The following is a 17679-nucleotide window of genomic DNA, read 5'->3' on the forward strand; positions in this document are numbered from 1 at the left end:
CTCGCTTCGTCTTCCTCAACGTCAGCCTGGCAGCGGCGTTCTGGACTCGTTGTAGGCCATGAATGGATGAGGCGGGGAGGCCAGCCAGAAGGGAGTTGCAGTAGTCCAGACGACTGAAGATGAGGGAGACAACCAGCTTGACACAGGCGTCGTGGGTGAGGTAGCGACGGATGGAGGCGATGCGTCGTAGGTGGAAAAAGCAGGTCTTGATGATGAAGGAGATGTGTGTCTGCATGGAGAGAGTGGAGTCGAGAAAGACGCCAAGGCTCTTGACAGCAGGGGAGAATGGAACAGTCGCGTCATCCAGCTGGAGGTCGGTCACAGTGAGGGAAGCAATCTTCTGTCGTGTTCCAACGAGAAGGGCCTCCGTCTTCTCACTGTTCAGCTTCAGCTTGTTCTCAGTCATCCAGTTCTTGATGTCAGTGAAACAACTGGAGATGGATCCAAGGAGATCGTCAACGTCCTCCGGCTTGGCGCTGTTCTGGAGCTGCGTGTCATCGGCAAAGGAGTTGTAGTTCAGGCCGTGGCATTCGATGACCAGGGAGAGGGGTTGGGTGTACAGGGTGAAAAGGACAGGGCCGAGGACAGATCCTTGTGGGACGCCGAAGCGGACAGGGACAGGCTGAGAAGAGAACGAATCAGTGGTGACAGTCTGAGAGCGGTTCTGGAGGTAGTTCCTAAACCAAGAGAGGGCGGTGTCGTGAATGCCGAACGTGGAACTGAGGCGATCGACGAGTAGCTGGTGGTCGATCGTGTCGAAGGCCGCGGAAAGGTCCAGCAGCACAAGGGCAGAGACGAGACCGCTATCTGTTGCGTTCAGGAGGTCCGTGGTGATTCGCAGGAGCGCCGTCTCGGTGCTGTGGTGAGGGCGGTACGCTGACTGGTACACTGGCATCAGCGAGTTCCGAGACAGGTGGGCGCTCAACTGCTCCAGGATGATACGCTCCAGAAGCTTGGAGAGGAAGTCGCACCCAACATAAAACATAAGAAACTATGATCTGCATCTCTTGTTATGATGATAATGGCTGGCAACTGTCGACCGACTTGCACGCCATAATTATATATGTTTTACTATGCGCCCTGCATGTTAATGGTCTTTCTCTGAGTGACTCGATTCTGAGGAGATAAAGAAAATGCATTAGTGCAAGCAGTACATAATGACAACACAAATACAATTACTTAAAGTAGCTGCTGGTTTCAGAGTATTTAGTATTAAACAATGGCGACTGCACGTGAGAGGGAACAATAAAGAGACCAAAAAGCAATGTACTCACGTTAAAATGACGAACACGGAACGAAACGTCGCTGTTATTCGTTCCGTGTTCGTCATTTTAACGTGAGTACATTGCTTTTTGGTCTCTTCAGAGTATTTAGTTAAAGGCCCACCCCAACTTGTTTGTCTCAATGTCGCAGATTTGGTCAGACTTTCACATTGAGTAAGACAAAAAATGTAACAATATGTTTTGATTAAAAAAAAAATTATTATTCGATTTTGTCGTTTTTGGCCCCATTCACTGGGAATTTTACTCAAGGACAAGGATTTTTCTTAGGAATATTTGTATGTGAAGCTTCCAAGCCCTAGCTTCTGAAACGTCCAAGAAACCCTCAATAATGGATTTTGTTGTGCCTAGTGATGGCTATCCAACCGAGTGGCGGAGCACTGGTGAATCCTTTCATTCTCCTGATTGCTTGATTCTGTAATGACATTGTGGAGTTGGTAGTTATGTGAGTGTGTAGTGCCTGCTCTTCGTTGTTTAGTCGGGGGGAGGGGGGGTGGATATTGAATCATCTGATCATAAAGTAAGACTTCACTGTGATGTGCAGAGATTTAGTCAGGTACACAAAATTGCTATGCTATCACGAAATTAGATGTTCTATCCTCTAGATGGGCTACACAACTACATCAGATTTCATGGTTGGGTTTTCGCAATTCAGCAACATGTTTTGAAGTTCTCATTTGGTAATCACGGCTTACATCAAACACAGAAAAGGTGGGAAAAACATAAATCAATGAACTCACCTTCCATGCATTGTGATACTAGCCGTATGGGTCTGCCGAAGTAGCTCCTGCAAATATTTAATCAAGTATTCATCTTATTAACATGTTATTGTTAGGATCACGCTTTTTTCTAGTATATCAGACTGGAAAGTTTCTCAAGGCTTGCACAATTCAAGAGCTTGCCTATCCCCAATAAAAAAAAACCCACCCACCAAACATTTAGTATGCAAGTATTTTCAGGGTCTCAAGGTTTTAATATGAAGTCTGTTCCTCTGGGGTCATGGAGAAACAAATTACAAATTAGAACATACTGTTACACAACAAATTCCGAACAATTTAGGTCACACCATAACATAACTCACAAACAAACAACAGCAATACAATAATTAGTCTGCAAATACCTAAATGTCGTTCACACTAGGTATACAAAAATAAAAAAGCACATTCAGACAGGTTTGACAAGTAGACCATTACAGCTGCTGTTCCAGACCAAAGGCCATGTTTCCCCTTACTCTGTGATTGTAATCATAATTATTGTTTATGAATGACTTCAGTTTTTTTAAGTAAATCTCTCGTTGTAATTACTGGTAAATGCATTATCCCAATTAAGATATCCTCATATCTAACCTCCGTAAACTTCATTTCAAGGGTTTAATTTTTTTTTTAACTGGCCAAGAAATTATAAGCATTCCTCAATTATGTTCCTGTCAGACTCAATTAGCTAATCTTATTAAAAAAAATATAAAAAAAGGTAGCATCTTATAATATTCTCACGTGAATTATAGCTAATCAGAAAACTAGTCTCGTCCTGATATGGCTCTGCGTAGTCGGCTGGACGTTAAGCAACAAATAAACAAACAAACAAAGAAAACGAGTATTTAATTAAAAAAAACTCAAACTGAAAATACAGGCATGCAACTTTATTTTTGCTGTTTTGTGATAACCCTTACCATCAACTATTCTATTTCATTTCCATCTTAACAGGCGTAGCACCTCTCTGGAAGCCAAAAGAACACTTTAAAAAAAAGTTAAATCAGTAAAAGAAATTCGAAAGATTCTGGTAGGAAAACAATACAGCCCACCCTGTTCACAAGGATTTTGGAGAAGAAAATTAGGATTTGAAATTGACGAAAAGAATTGGAACTTAGCAGCCACTGTCACTAGTGAAGTTCGATTACGTGTACTGCATTGGAAAATATTGCAAAACATTTATCCAACTAATATTTTATTGTGTAAAATGAAAGTGAAGGCTAATAAAAACTGTACATATTGTAAGGATGAACGACGGGCGCTGTGGCGGGGTGGTAAGACGTCGGCCTCTTAATCGGAAGGTCGAGGGTTCGAATCCCGGTCGCGGCCGCCTGGTGGGTTAAGTGTGGAGATTTTTCCGATCTCCCAGGTCAACTTATGTGCAGACCTGCTAGTGGCTTATCCCCCTTCGTGTGTACACGCAAGCACAAGACCAAGTGCGCACGAAAAAGATCCTGTAATCCATGTCAGAGTTCGGTGGGTTATAGAAACACGAAAATACCCAGCATGCTTCCTCCGAAAACGGCGTATGGCTGCCTAAATGGCGGGGTAAAAACGGTCATACACGTAAAATTCCACTCGTGCAAAAACACGAGTGTACGTGGGAGTTTCAGCCCACGAACGCAGAAGAAGAAGAAGAAGTAAGGATGAACTTGATGTATTGGAGCATTTTTTCTTTCAATGCCCAACAGTGCTCAGGTTTTGGAAATAGACACAAAGAAAAAAGCCAAGCACCCCCCTTCAATTTCGCAATGACTGATTTTTAAAGTTCTGGTATGGAAACAGTAAGTTCAGGAGCTCGGTTTGACAAATGTTATCGACAAGAGCAACTCTTTGGAAATAACATCACACAAGAAAACTCCAGTTTTGATTGGTTTTAATCGTGATTTGGTACCTTGCCAAAAAGTGACGTTTTAACCCTAAAACAGTACCCCTGATAAGTATGGAGCTGCAAGCTGAAAAAGACAAGTTTAGGTAAATGTGTCATGAAAAAAATGTAATTGAGAGTGCTCAGATGGCATACGCGATTCAAAAGTTCAATATCGAGTGAAACCCCCGCGTGCCCGGATGACGGCGTCAACCCTGCGTCTCATCCCTCCAGTCAAACGTCGGATCTGTTCACGGGTCACTTGCAACCACTCACGATGCAAAGCTGCCTCCAATTCACGTAATGTCTGCACAGGAGGCTGCAGAGCTTGTATACGACGCCCCAGGATGTCCCAAACATGCTCCAGCGGATTAAGATCTGGACTCATTGCCGGCCATGGGAGTGTTGTTACAGCGTTGTTCTGGAGGTAGTCCACTACTGCCCTGGATCGATGAGGCCTGGCGTTATCATCCATGTACACGGGTCTTGTGGCAAGTGGGTGGTTGTCAAAATGAGTAACGACAACAGGTTCCAGGACATGTCGCATATACTGATCACCCGTGAGGTTGCCACGTATGGTGACAAGGTCTAGCTTGCAGTCATGGGAAATGCAACCCCAAACCATGACTGACCCGCCACCGAATGGAACAGTTTGTCTGATGTTCCTGGGTGTATAGGCCGTGTTCCTGTGCCTCCATACCCTCAGTCGGCCGTCAGTGACATGGAGAAGGAATCTGCTTTCGTCCGACCAGTGGATCCTCCTCCACGTTCTCAGGTTTCATCTTTGCCGTGCCAGACACCAAGCCAAGCGTCTTCTCTTGTGGTCATCTGTCAGTCGGGGACGCTTAATGACTCTTCGGGCTGCCATTCCTGCAGCTTTCAAGCGGTTTCGTACGGTCCTGGTTGACAGATGTCGATTTGGAAGCCATGCTCGTTTCAGGACGGTACTCGTTGAAAATGGCTCACGCCGAATTATTCGGAGAAGTGCTCGGTCTTCACGTTCTGACGTCACACGGGGTCGCCCTGACTGTGGACGGTCCTTCACAGCACCAGTCTGACGATGTTTGCGTACCAAACGGCTGATGACGGTGTAGTGGTAGCCAAGTTGACGACCAATCGCTTTGAAGGATGCTCCTGTAGCATGCATTCCTATAATCTGCCATCGGATCGCCTCTGATAATCGTCTTCTCGCCATGTTCACAGAGAATGTTTGCAAATTGTCGTCGCCCAGTGTTAAATACAGAAATTTGCAGCGTGAGCATACTGCCTTTTTTAACATTCATGGGTTGCATGCTGCACGTGCTTCTCACAGGCAGTGGCGACACAATCTTGACGCGTGAACTTCCAAACCTTATTATGGAAACCCATGTATGTCATTACGAAGAAAAAAAATGGTAAAACAAATTTGACTCAATTATTATTACAAATTCATTCGGGGGGTGCTTGGCTTTTTTCTTTGTGTATATATTGAAATGTACATTTTAGTAAACATTGGCGAAAGAATTAGGTTGAATGTTACAGATGTGCTTTTTGGTATAAAAAGTAACAGCAAAAATATGAAGAAGATTAATCACATTATTTTAATCGCAAAGATGTGCGTAAGCATTTTTAAAAAAACCGATTCACGATTAACACTGGAAATTATTTTTGGAAATCATGTTGTTTTGAGATTTCGTTAGTCTGAAGTTTTATTAATTAAAAACAAATCATTGTTTATTTTCTTTGATATAAGGTAAAGACAGCCATACATTATGATGCGAATATTGTTTTTAAAAAGATCAATATATGATGACATAAAAAATTATGATCATTTTGATGCTACACATGTTGACACGTATATTTTTTTCACGTATGACTATTTTTTGTCCTTTTGTATAATGTAAAAGTTTTTTTCTGAACCGCATGTAAATGAGAGAGTATGTGTGCAAACAGAAACTACAGTTACCATGTTTGTTATCTTGTGTTTTATTAATTGAATAAAAAAAATAAAAAATAAATAAATAAAAAATTAAAAAAATAATAAAAAATCACACAAAAAATAAAAAAGGGGGGGGGGGGCTTTTAGAAGTGTAGTTGTTGGACTGTAGTGTAGAGACTGATTGGCAGTGCTATGGGGTGAGGGTGGAGCTGGGGCGGAGAATATATCGTATGTAATTGAATACTAATAAGCATGATCAGTTAGACTAGAGTTAAAAACTATGTTGATCGCCACAGATATTACATAACGTGAAATCACAAGCATGTTACTGTACCTTTCGTTTTGCCATTGAGATTGGTAGAAGGCAATGTTGAGTGGTGAACACAAGTTGCATTGATCACTGCATCACCCTGCGGTCAATCCCCTTTGATCTGCAGATTGCACCAGCACAAACCAACACAGTGTAGCCCACATGGCTTTGTATGTGTTTGTATGAAAATACCCGTGTGACCGTGAAAGGTGGATGCAGCGCCTAAAGGCAGTCGATCTACTGGCCGATGTGAATGCGTGATATATTGTGTAAAAAATTCCATCTCACACGGCATTAATAGGTAACATGCGCCTTGAGTCGCCTTGTGTGGTGAGATACGTGCGCGATATAAATCCTCGTAAATAAAAAATAAAATAAAAACATGGCCGATAAATCTAAGAACACAAACCCTAGATAGATCTAATCGGAGAGCCTGCAAACCGAGTCATGCTTTTGAAATTAAATGCAAATCTGTCTGTCAATGAAGCAGATAGATCTTTCCTTGCGATTGTTTTTGCAAGCAGATAAATGTTTGAACTTCACTTATTCTGTTTTCATTCAACAAATTGATATTTTGCAAGATGCATTTCGTGCCAATGAGCTGAACAAACAATCAAAATCAAGCAAGTGGTACATTCTTGAAGACAAAATTCAGTCACGCAAACAAACTGAAGGGAAAGAATCTAGCTGTACTGATTTCGCCAAATAAATGCATTTGCATGCCGAAGTTATTCCTGCTTTGATTCCAATCATTCTAATTGATCTGAATGCAAAAAATATACGTAAACGAGCTGATCAAAATGAGTAACATTGCACCTGCCTATTGACTGTACTGCGAAAGCGAAGGTCGTCTCAGTGCGACTGGAGATTTTGAAGTCGAACAGCGTCGTTTCTTCACTCTCAGCGGTTGTCTTCATCGGAAAAGTGAAAAGCCTGACTTGCAATCTAGCGAAAGACACATTCTGTCAGTCTTTCCGTTCGGGCGTTGTTTTTGTGTACAATCTCTGAAAATGTTATTTCGAAAAAGGCGGCCGTCATTGTTTTGGGGTTTCCGCCTAGTGGTGTTTTAAACCGGTTTCAGACCGGAACACACTTCAGAGATGAAAACAAAATGGCAGCCCCCATGAAATCCGAAAGGTCAAGCAAAAAAGTCGTGAATAAGTCGAGTATTTCGAACGCGCACAGCTAACGCAACAGCTGTGCGTTTTTTTTTTAGTATTAGGTCACATACCTTGAAGACCCAGGTGCAAGACGAATAATTCATATAACTGAAATGCGTGTTCCCCACCACATGCCCCGAGGGTCTTCGCCTCTACAAGTCTATCATAACTCTTCGTTCGGGCGTTCAGGAATTTCCTTCTTCTGGCCACTGGCGCCCGTTGTTGCACCACACTTTGAAGTAATCCCACACTTTGAAGTAAATTACTTCAAAGTGTGGGGATGAGTGAACAGAAAAAGTGAGCGAGCCAAGAAACATAGGGATGTTTGTTATCAGGCTTTAAGCAATGTCCCATTGTTGAGTGTGACGAAAACTCGTGGTGACGATTTTAAAACATGTTGGGTCATGCGGAGACTATCTGGGAACAATTGGGCTAATTCGGCACGATTTTACAAGCATGGGCTCACTGTAAAAAGCCCCCCCCCCCCTACGACATTTCTCCACAAAATGTCCCCACTGTCACAATTTCCCGCCAAATGTCCGCAACTGCGATAATTTCCCGCCAAATATTCCAACTGCGACAACTCCCCGCCAGATGTCCCAGCTACGATAATTCCCACCAAAATGTCCCCACTACGACATTTCCCCGCAAAATGGCCTCCACTGCGACAATTCCCTGCCAAACAGCCCATCTACGACGATTCGTCGCCAAATGTCCCCACTACGACAATTCCCCGCCCAGTGTTCCCCACTGCGACAATTCCCCGCCAAATGTCCCCACTACAACAATTCCCCGCATAGTGTCCCCCACTGCGACAATTCCCCGCCAAATGTCCCCACTACGCCAAACTCCCTGGAAAATGTCCCCACTGCGACAATTCCCCGCCAAACGGCCCCATAACGACAATTCCCCGCCAAATGTCCCTATTACGCCAATTCTCCCTGGAAAATGTCCCTACTACGACAATTCCCCGCCAAACTGACCCACTACGACAATTCCCCGCCTAGTGTCCCCCAATGCAATAATTCCCCGCCAAATGTCCCCACTGCGACAATTCCCCGCCTAGTGTCCCCCACTGCAACAATTCCCCACCAAATGTCCCCACAACGCCAATTCTCCCTGGAAAATGTCCCCACTGCGACAATTCCCCGCCAAACGGCCTCATTACGACAATTCCCCGCCAAATGTCCCCATTATGCCAATTCTCCCTGGAAAATGTCCCCACTGCGACAATTCCCCGCCAAACTGACCCACTGCGACAATTCCCCGCCTAGTGTCCCCCAATGTGACAATTCCCCGCCAAATGTCCCCACTACGACAATTCCCCGCCTAGTGTCCCCCACTGCGACAATTCCCCGCCAAAGTTCCCCACTACGCCAATTCTCCCTGGAAAATGTCCCCACTGCGACAATTTCCCGCCTAGTGTCCTCCACTGCGACAATTCCTCGCCTAGTGACCCTTACTGCGACAACTCCCCGCCAAATGTCCCCACTACAGCAGTTCCCCGCCTAGTGTCCCCCACTGCGGCAATTCCCCGCCAAATTTCCCTACTACGCCAATTCTGCCTGGAAAATGTCCCCACTGCGACAATTCCCCGCCAAATGTCCCCACTTCGGCAATTCCCTGCCAAATGTCCCCACTACAACAGTTCCCCGCCTAGTGTCCCCCACTGCGGCAATTCCCCGCCAAATTTCCCCACTACGCCAATTCTCCCTGGAAAATGTCCCCACTGCGACAATTCCCCGACAAATGTCCACACTAAGACAATTCTCCCTGGAAAATGTCCCCACTACGACAATTCCTCGCCAAGTGTCCCCCACTGCGACAATTCCCCGCCAAATGTCCACACTACGACAATTCTCCCTGGAAAATGTCCACACTACGACAATTCCCCGCCAAGTGTCCCCCACTGCGACAATTCCCCGACAAATGTCCACACTAAGACAATTCTCCCTGGAAAATGTCCCCACTACAACAATTCCCAGCCAAACGGCCCTATGAATAAATCCCTGCGCCTTGAATATGTGCGCGATATAGATTGCATAAAAAAGATTTTAAAAAAAGAAAAAAACAATTTTTTAAAAATCCTTGCGCTTAGAACTGTACCCCCGGAATACGCGCGATATAAGCCTCATATTAATAAAAAAATAATAAAAACTACGACAATTCGTCGCCAAATATCCCCACTACGACAATTCCCCGCCAAATGTCCCCACTTCGGCAATTCCCCACCAAGTGTCCCCCACTGCGACAATTCCCCGCCAAATGTCCACACTACGCCAATTCTCCCTGGAAAATGTCCTCACTACGACAATTCCCCGCCAAACGGCCCCACTACGACAATTCGTCGCCAAATGTCCCCACTACGACAATTCCCCGCCAAATGTCTCAACAACGACAGTTCCCGCCAAATGTATCCCACTTCGACAATTACTCGCCAAATATCCCCACTGCGACAATTCCCCACCAAGTGTCCCCCACTGCGACAATTCCCCGCCAAATGTTCCCTCCCATGCTTGTAAAATCGTGCCGAATTAGCCCAATTGTTCCCAGATAGTCTCCGCATGACCCAACATGTTTTAAAATCGTCACCACGAGTTTTCGTCACACTCAACAATGGGACATTGCTTAAAGCCTGATATAATAATAATTATAATAATTCTCTTTATTTATATAGCGCCTTATCCGAAGTTCAAAGCGCTTTGTGATAACAAACATCACTATGTTTCTTGGCTCGCTCACTTTTTCTGTTCACTCATCCAAAAGACTTTGCCATTTTTTTTTGACAAAATCATCAGGCTCAAACAGGCGATGCAAAAGTCCCACGCTTTGAAGTAAGTTACTTCAAAGCGTGGGAAGATCCCCCCACACTTTGAAGTAAAAACTGAGTTTACTTCAAAGTGTGGGAAGATCCCCTCACACTTTAAAGTAAAAAATGGGTTTACTTCAAAGTGTGGGGCACATCCCCACACTTTGAAGTAATTTTCTTCAAAGTGTGGGATTACTTCAAAGTGTGGTGCAACAGCCCGTTCTCACCGCAAACGCTACTAGTGTGGGTACGCGCGATCACGCCGAACGACGGCACACCTGTCTTCGTTCCGTTGTCGTTTTCGGTCCCGTCTTTCCCGCAACGTCTATATTGCCAAAACGTTTTCCAACTTCGTCCTAATAACATAATTTGTATCAAAGGAGTGTGATAAAACATTTTCATATATATTGTGGCAGGAATTGGGTACATGGGTGGAGCGTGCATCACATCACGACGTTTCTCTGGCTACACGTATAACGTAGCTGTAGCGGAAGTGGACAGGTCATTCCGCGGAGTACTTACCGCTACACATGAACTGGGTCACCTGTAAGTTTAACTCCCTACCACAGTTAAAAGTACTACACAGTGGTCGTCGTGGAAAATTTGATTTTAGTCTGCATGCATGGTGTCTTTTTTGTGTTTGTTAATTAAATGTAATGGGCTGTGCGAGCCATTTTCATTTCTGAATGTATGTGTGCGTGTGCCAGTGTGTGTGTGTGTGTGTGTGTGTGTGTGTGTGTGTGTGTGTGTGTGTGTGTGTGTGTGTGTGTGTGTGCGTGTGAGTGTGTACTTGGATGGAAATTATTTTCATGCATATGGGAATGTCTTGCTGTCTTGCTGAATCAAATTTGGCAAAACACATTTAAACCGTTCTGCAATGCACGTTGATGTAATCTTATAAACCGTATCTAACAGAGTAATTTGGTCTCCAATTTTTCAAAAGTGTTTTATTTTTTCCTTCCTTTGGAATACATACTATAACTCCCTGTCTCTGAGTCACAGACATTTCTCCTTTCTCAAATCCACAATTTATGGACCGCAACATAAATGTTTGTGTTTGTTAATTAAATGTAATGGGCTGTGCGAGCCATTTTCATTTCTGAATGTATGTGTGCGTGAGTGTGTGTGTGTGTGTGTGCGTGTGTGTGTGTGTACTTGGATGGAAATTATTTCCATGCATATGGGAATGTCTTGCTGGATTGATTTTGCGAATTGACGAAGTTGTCACAATTTCAAATTCAGGAAACAATGTCAAATCTTCACAGTATGTGTACAATTGGAAAGATATTCTTTTCTCATGTAAAAACCTGAGAGAATTTAAGGTGACTTACAGGATGGTATGCAAGGTATCTTTAAATGCTTGGATTGAAAAATGCAAAATACGAAGTGCAGGATCAAGGCACAAACACACATATATATGACTATATGAATAAGGCCTAAAAAAAAAAATAGGTGTGGTTACGGTAACCCGACCTACCCTATTTTTAGGGGCCGACCCTATAACTTTTTATTACATTTGTCAACAACAACAACAATCAACAACAACAACAACAAAACGAGTGCAGAAAACGCAATGAAAGCGAAAGCGCTCGAGTCGCACACTTATTTCCCTGTCAAGTAGGTTTAATTTGTACACATTAAAAAAAAAAGTTTAAAAAAAAAGTGATTGCCTACCTTCCTACCCTATTTTTTTTGGCTATGTTACCTTAACCACACCTATTTTTTGTTTGGCCTAAGCGGAGTCCGTGGGGGGAAAAATAAAGAAAAAAGTCCGTGAATCATGCCCATGCCCAGTGACCTCGACACTGTCAGCCCGGTGTGGTGCACAGATTTTTTTTTTTAAATCTCAGCCAGTGTTCAAACTGGGTCATCAGCTCCTCGAAAACCAGACAGCGAGACTGGTTAACTGTAGTCGTGCTCTGTCAAGAAAAACACCTGGGCCCGTATGCTTATGGGGGAAGTTCGCGACAACTCCCGAAGTTTTGAGTGACATCGGAAGTACTTGCCTCACTTTCGTATGCATGGGCCGGAAAAAGGGTTTACTTCGAAGCAAAGCGAGGGAGTAACTCAGGGTATTTTGCGACTACTAAAGTTTTGAGCGACATCGGAAGTACATCCTCACTTTCGTATGCATGGGACGAAAAAAGAGTTTACTTTGGAAGCTAACGAGGAAGTAAATGAGGGTAAATGTACTACAGCCAGACCCAGTAGTAAACACGCTACTTCCACAGTTTCTCAGTGCAAAAAGGCAGGGCTTTTCTTCAGTTTTTCATATCAAACCGAGCTGACGCAAATGAAAGTCCCAAAGAGAGAAAATAGAAGGAAAAGTCGTATCTTGTGCATGCATTTCGTGAAGATTTCCCTGAATACAAACCTGAGTTGCCAGCTTTGACTTTTGTTTGTTCTGGGTTATTGGCCACCACTCTTTCATTCCCGCTTATACGAGGGGGTTACTGTGTTTCTATGAAAATGGGCGTCGTTGTGTGCATGTGTGAGTGTGTGTTTGTGTTTGTGTGTGTGTGTGTGTGTGTGTGTGTGTGTGTAGAGGTGTGTGTGTGTGTGTGAGGGTTTGAGTGTAAGTTACTGCTGTTGTTTTTGTCATTGCTTTATGTGTGTGTGTGTGTGTGTGTGTGTGTGTGTGTGTGTGTGTGTGTGTGTGTGTGTGTGTGTTCGAGTGTTGAAGTGTAAGTTTCTGCTATTTTTTTTGTCATTGCTTTATCTGTGCGTGTGTGTGTGTTTGTGTGCGTGTGTGTATGTGTGTGTGTGTGTGCGTGCGTGCGGGTATAATTGTGCGTCTGTTCCTTCATACGTTTGTTTGCGTGTGCGCGCGTGTGTGTGTGTGTGTTTGTGTGTGTGTGCATGTGTGTGTGTGTGTGTGTGAGTGTTTGTGTTTGTGTGTATGTGTCTGCGTGTGTGTGTGCGTGCGTGCATGTGTAGTTGTGCGTCTGTCAATTTATTCATTCGTTTGTTTGCGTGCACGCGCGCACATGTGTGTGTGTGTGTGGGGTGTGTGTGTGTGTGCGTGTGCGTGTATGTGTGAATGTGTTTGTATGTATTTTGCGAGTGCCTGCCTGCCTGTGTGTGCGTGAGTGCGTGCGGGTATAATTGTGCGTTTGTTTGCGTGCGCATGCGTGTGTGTGTGTGTGTGTGCGTGCGTGTGTGTGTGTGTGTGTGTGTGTGTGTGTGTGTGTGTGCGTGTGTTCGATGGTGTGTGTGTGTGCGTGTGTTCGATGGTGTGTGTGTGTGTGCACATGTGTGTGTGCACCCCCCATCCCCCCTTACCACATACTATTATGAGCTGAGTATTTGTGCCTCGATATTTTATTGATGTTCTTATGTTTTATGTTGTTTATTATGATTCACCACACCCGAGTTTCTCGTAATTGAGATAATACAGTGTTCTATGTCTATGTCTATGTCTAACACACATGCACACACGCGCGTAGGCTAAACAATTCCAATCTTGACTTTCAACTTTATATAAACATTATATCCTGTTCATAATTAACGAGGACAAAACAATTTTACAAATACCAAAGTACAACAATTGTAAAAATTCGGACACACATTTTCCCAATTAATATGAAAGTCACTGAACTTATCTTCTTTTCACTACACCTTATATCTTGATTCCCCAAACACTGATTGATTTCTGCCTTTTCAAATTTAACAGTAACCCAAACGTTCGCTCTAACCAACCTATTTTGTCCAAAACAGTTTTACCGATACACAATCATTAAAAAAGAAGAGGTTTAACATAACCGACTTCGCTACCACATAAACAAAAAATGTTTTATTCTCCCCAACATTCTTGTCAACAAAATCATTATTATAGACAGTCATTCAATTTCAAGACAATCATCACAGCTTTGAACCGACCCTTTCGTTCAACCAGGCAGAAGCAACAACTATAGTAAAAGCTACAGCGCGATCAACGTTCGCCCATTTACGAACTCGCGATGAGATTTGTTTCCTCTGGTCACCAAGCCTACCGTTTACAAACGCATGCGCACTAATTGGGATTCCCCCAATTACCTTGACCTCAGAACTCTCGAAGCCACTACTTCGGCTTTCAATTTTGCTCTTGCATACCGAGTAGCTGGCAACTTTGCTTCCGAAGTTCCCACTTTCAATGCTAATTTGCAGGGTCTCTCACTTGACATCATTATACGACGATATTGCTTCAACGCATACTACAATTGCACGACATTCCTGTTTTTAAGGCAGCTTATTGGGAAATGAGCTCAGACAGAATATCGAAGACGTGAAATGCGTCAATCGAGCAACTGTCGTAACTTGGCTACAATGAGACGGTCGGCTACCTTGCACCACAGACACGAACTGTGACATTCTTGTTTAATTTAGGTGAATTGCTTGAAACAGAGTGGCTCAAAAGCGACAGTTCGATCAGTTACTAACCGAAAAAATCGAGCTCGAGTCATTCGGCGAAGGTGGCGAGCTTTCAAACCATCACGACTGAATAACTCATATTACATCTTATCATCACGCATTTTTCACACGTGTAGCAATGGTGCAGTGGTTACAGATTCGGAAATTCGATCCGTCGCTCTGGGTTCGAGTCCCGCTGAGAGCAAACATTTTTTTAATTATTTTTTTTTTAATTAATCTTTTTCTTTATAGGCCTGAATTGCATTCAGGCTGCAACAACCGGTTTTTGGCTCACGTAAGTGTAGCCTATGCGTTGCTAACTTTTGTCTGTCTGTGCGTGCGTGCGTGCGTGCGTGCGTGTGTGATAGAAACTTTAACATTTCCGAGTCTATGGATAAAGCTCGTATAAGAAGATTACGTCTCGGTCAAAAGTGTTTGAAGTGTGTGATAGAAACTTTAACATTTGAAGACGTCATATTATGACGTAAGAGGGTTAGACGTCACGCGAAGGAATTACTGAAAGTCTCGGTCATTGTTATTGTGAGCGTGCCGAGACTAGTTGGCAGATCTAGTTTCTCGCTTTCCTGCACAGTTTCACCTATGCTTAATGTGTGTGTGTGTGTGTGTGTGTGTGTGTGTGTGTGTGTGTGTGTGTGTGTGTGTGTGTGTGTGTGTGTGTGTGTGTGTGTGTGTGTGTGTGTGACGGAGTGATTGAGTTTGTGTTACTGTTTGTCGATTTCTTACGTGAGCCTTGAAGGCTTCGCCTCTTGTTGCCTCTGTGTTAATTTGTTTTAAACGCGTAAAGAAACTGTCCTATGCTTTCACAAAAAATCCAATCTTGACTTTCAACTGTACATTAATATAAAAAGCAGGAATAAAGAACAGAAAAAAAATCAATAAAGACGGATGCTCCCCGATAACAAACAAAAAAGAAGAAAAAAAAGAAAGGGTTGAAGCTGCCTGCATGCAACTGAGATAAAAATTTAAAAAAGGAGAAAAAAAGTTCAACATAATCATTTATTTTTCTCCCTAACATTCAGGTCAACAAAGTCATTGTCATAGCTAGGCAGTCATTCGATTCCAAGACAATCATCACAGGTTTGAACCGACCCTTTCGTTTAACCATTCAAAAAACAACAGCAATAATGCTGTTAGTACTACAGCGCGCTCAACGTTCGCCCTTTTGAACTCGCGATGAGACTTGTTTCTTCTGGTCGCCAAGCTTACCGTTAACAAACGCATGTACTAGTTGGGATTCCCCCAATTTTCGCGACCTTGACCGAATACTCTCGAAGTCAGCACTACGGCGTTCATGCATAGGAAACAGTTAGAAAGTTAACTTCGGGAGTTCCCACTTTCAACAGAGGCCTCTACTTCCAGTGTTTCTGACTTCAAGTTCATGCATACGGGCCCTGTGCTCTGGCTTGCATGTTCTTGTTGTTGTCAGTCTGCGTTGTCTTATTTTGCTTACTTTTAGTCAATTTTAGATTACATGTGTTAACATAGACGGGGAATGGAGACGAGGGTCTTGGTGTGTGTGTGTGTGTGTATCTGTGTGTGTGTGTCTGTGTGTGTGTGTGTGTGTGTGTGTGTGTGTGTGTGTGTGTGTGTGTGCGCGTGTGTCTGTGTGTGCGCGCGTGTGTGTGTTTGTTTGTGTGTGTGTGTCAGTGTGTGTATGTGTGTGTGTGTGTGTGTGTGTGTGTGTGTGTGTGTGTGTGTGTGTGTGTGTGTGTGTGTGTGTGTGTGTGTGTGTGTGTGTGTGTGTGTGTAGAGCGATATGTGAGTAAACTACTTGACCGATCTTCATAGCAAGGAAATCTCATGTAAAGTTTCATGAAGATCGGTTCAGTATTTTAAAAACAATTTCATCTGATTATTTTTGGTATCGTGATTCCAACAACATATATAGATATGTTATGTTTGGATTAAAAGCAAGGTCTGAAAATTAGAAAGAATATCAAAACGCGCGTTTAACTGCAAAATCCTGTACGCTAATGCGCTATACTGGTTTGTCACTTTCTGAACGATGTCTTTATGTTATTACACATAAGCTTCAATACCTGTATTTGAGATAATTAAGTACAATTAATATTATTTGATTTGATACACGGCCTGGCTGTACTCTTAAACGGATCTTGTATTACTGTTGTAGAAAACGAGCTTTGTGATGAAGCGTTAAAATAAGAAATTATTGTTAGCGATCTTTTGCAGTTCAGGGCATGTCATCATCAGGTAGTGTGAAGAACAGGGTAGATGGTCCAAGAGACTTAAACCTTGCAAGTAAATCGTACAGTGCATTACGAAAACAAGCGGCAGTTCTCTTGATGTTTTTTTTTTTTATTAACATGTATAAGGTGTCATAGACACCGGGGTTGACACCAGCATCCTTGAGATCTTGTGCACACACTCTGTTCAAATTTCCTGAAGCCAATGGAGATTTCACCTGCATGTAAAATGAAGCAACTTAGTTTAGCTGAAATGTATCAAAAGTGGACTGAAGGAAATACATCGTATCTGTAAGTTCGACATCTATCTATGTTGAACCGTCTTTTTTTGCAAATACATTGACAGTGAAATATGTGTAGGCCTTAGATGATTAAAAGCATTCTAGTCATCAGGGAAAAGCCAAGAAAATGCAATTTCTTCTCCATTTTCAGTTACAGAAATATACAAAGGGACATGCAGGGATTTTTGCACAAACAGGGTTCTTCCAGAAGGAACATGCAGTGTGATGCTTAATTTGACTGAAGACCAGAATTACATACAGGCACCATCACTTCATGCCAAGTTTTGTCAAAACTGGTTTTAAAGCTTATGTCAGAACTATTACCTTGTTCAGTTTAGAACCTACTAAACCTAAGTGTAGGCATTTATAAAGATGATTTGGTTCTTTAAGCCATTGAAGTTGTGAAGAAAAGTAAGAATGATCACTGTTGACATTAGAAGCACAGTGTCTTTTCATGGTCACAATTAACAGATACACATTGAACAGATTTGGTACGTTGTTTTCATGTTCTGTTCATCCTTTTGTGTTCACTGCCTGCAGTAATAGTCTTGCCAGTACTAAGCTGATTGTTATATTTGGTCGGTTGTGAAGAAACAGACATTTTTGATGGAATATACTGATAATCAAACTCTGTTTCATTACAAACATGTACCATGTTTGCGTAAATATCTTGTCTTTTGCTTGGATTCAA

The 17679-nt window shown here is 43.0% G+C and overlaps 1 protein-coding gene across 1 annotated transcript in view; it reads left to right on the forward strand.

Annotated features, from left to right (window-relative positions):
• LOC138965993 (A disintegrin and metalloproteinase with thrombospondin motifs like) overlaps nt 1-17679 on the forward strand; it is a 104316-nt gene that overhangs the window by 54631 nt on the left and 32006 nt on the right. Inside the window, exon 5 of the mRNA XM_070338076.1 lies at nt 10510-10639. Within this exon, the coding sequence (XP_070194177.1) occupies nt 10510-10639 (130 nt within the window). The remainder of the gene's footprint in view (nt 1-10509; nt 10640-17679) is intronic.

The sequence above is a fragment of the Littorina saxatilis genome, linkage group LG5 (genome assembly GCF_037325665.1).
Source record: "Littorina saxatilis isolate snail1 linkage group LG5, US_GU_Lsax_2.0, whole genome shotgun sequence".
Lineage (NCBI taxonomy): Eukaryota > Metazoa > Mollusca > Gastropoda > Littorinimorpha > Littorinidae > Littorina > Littorina saxatilis.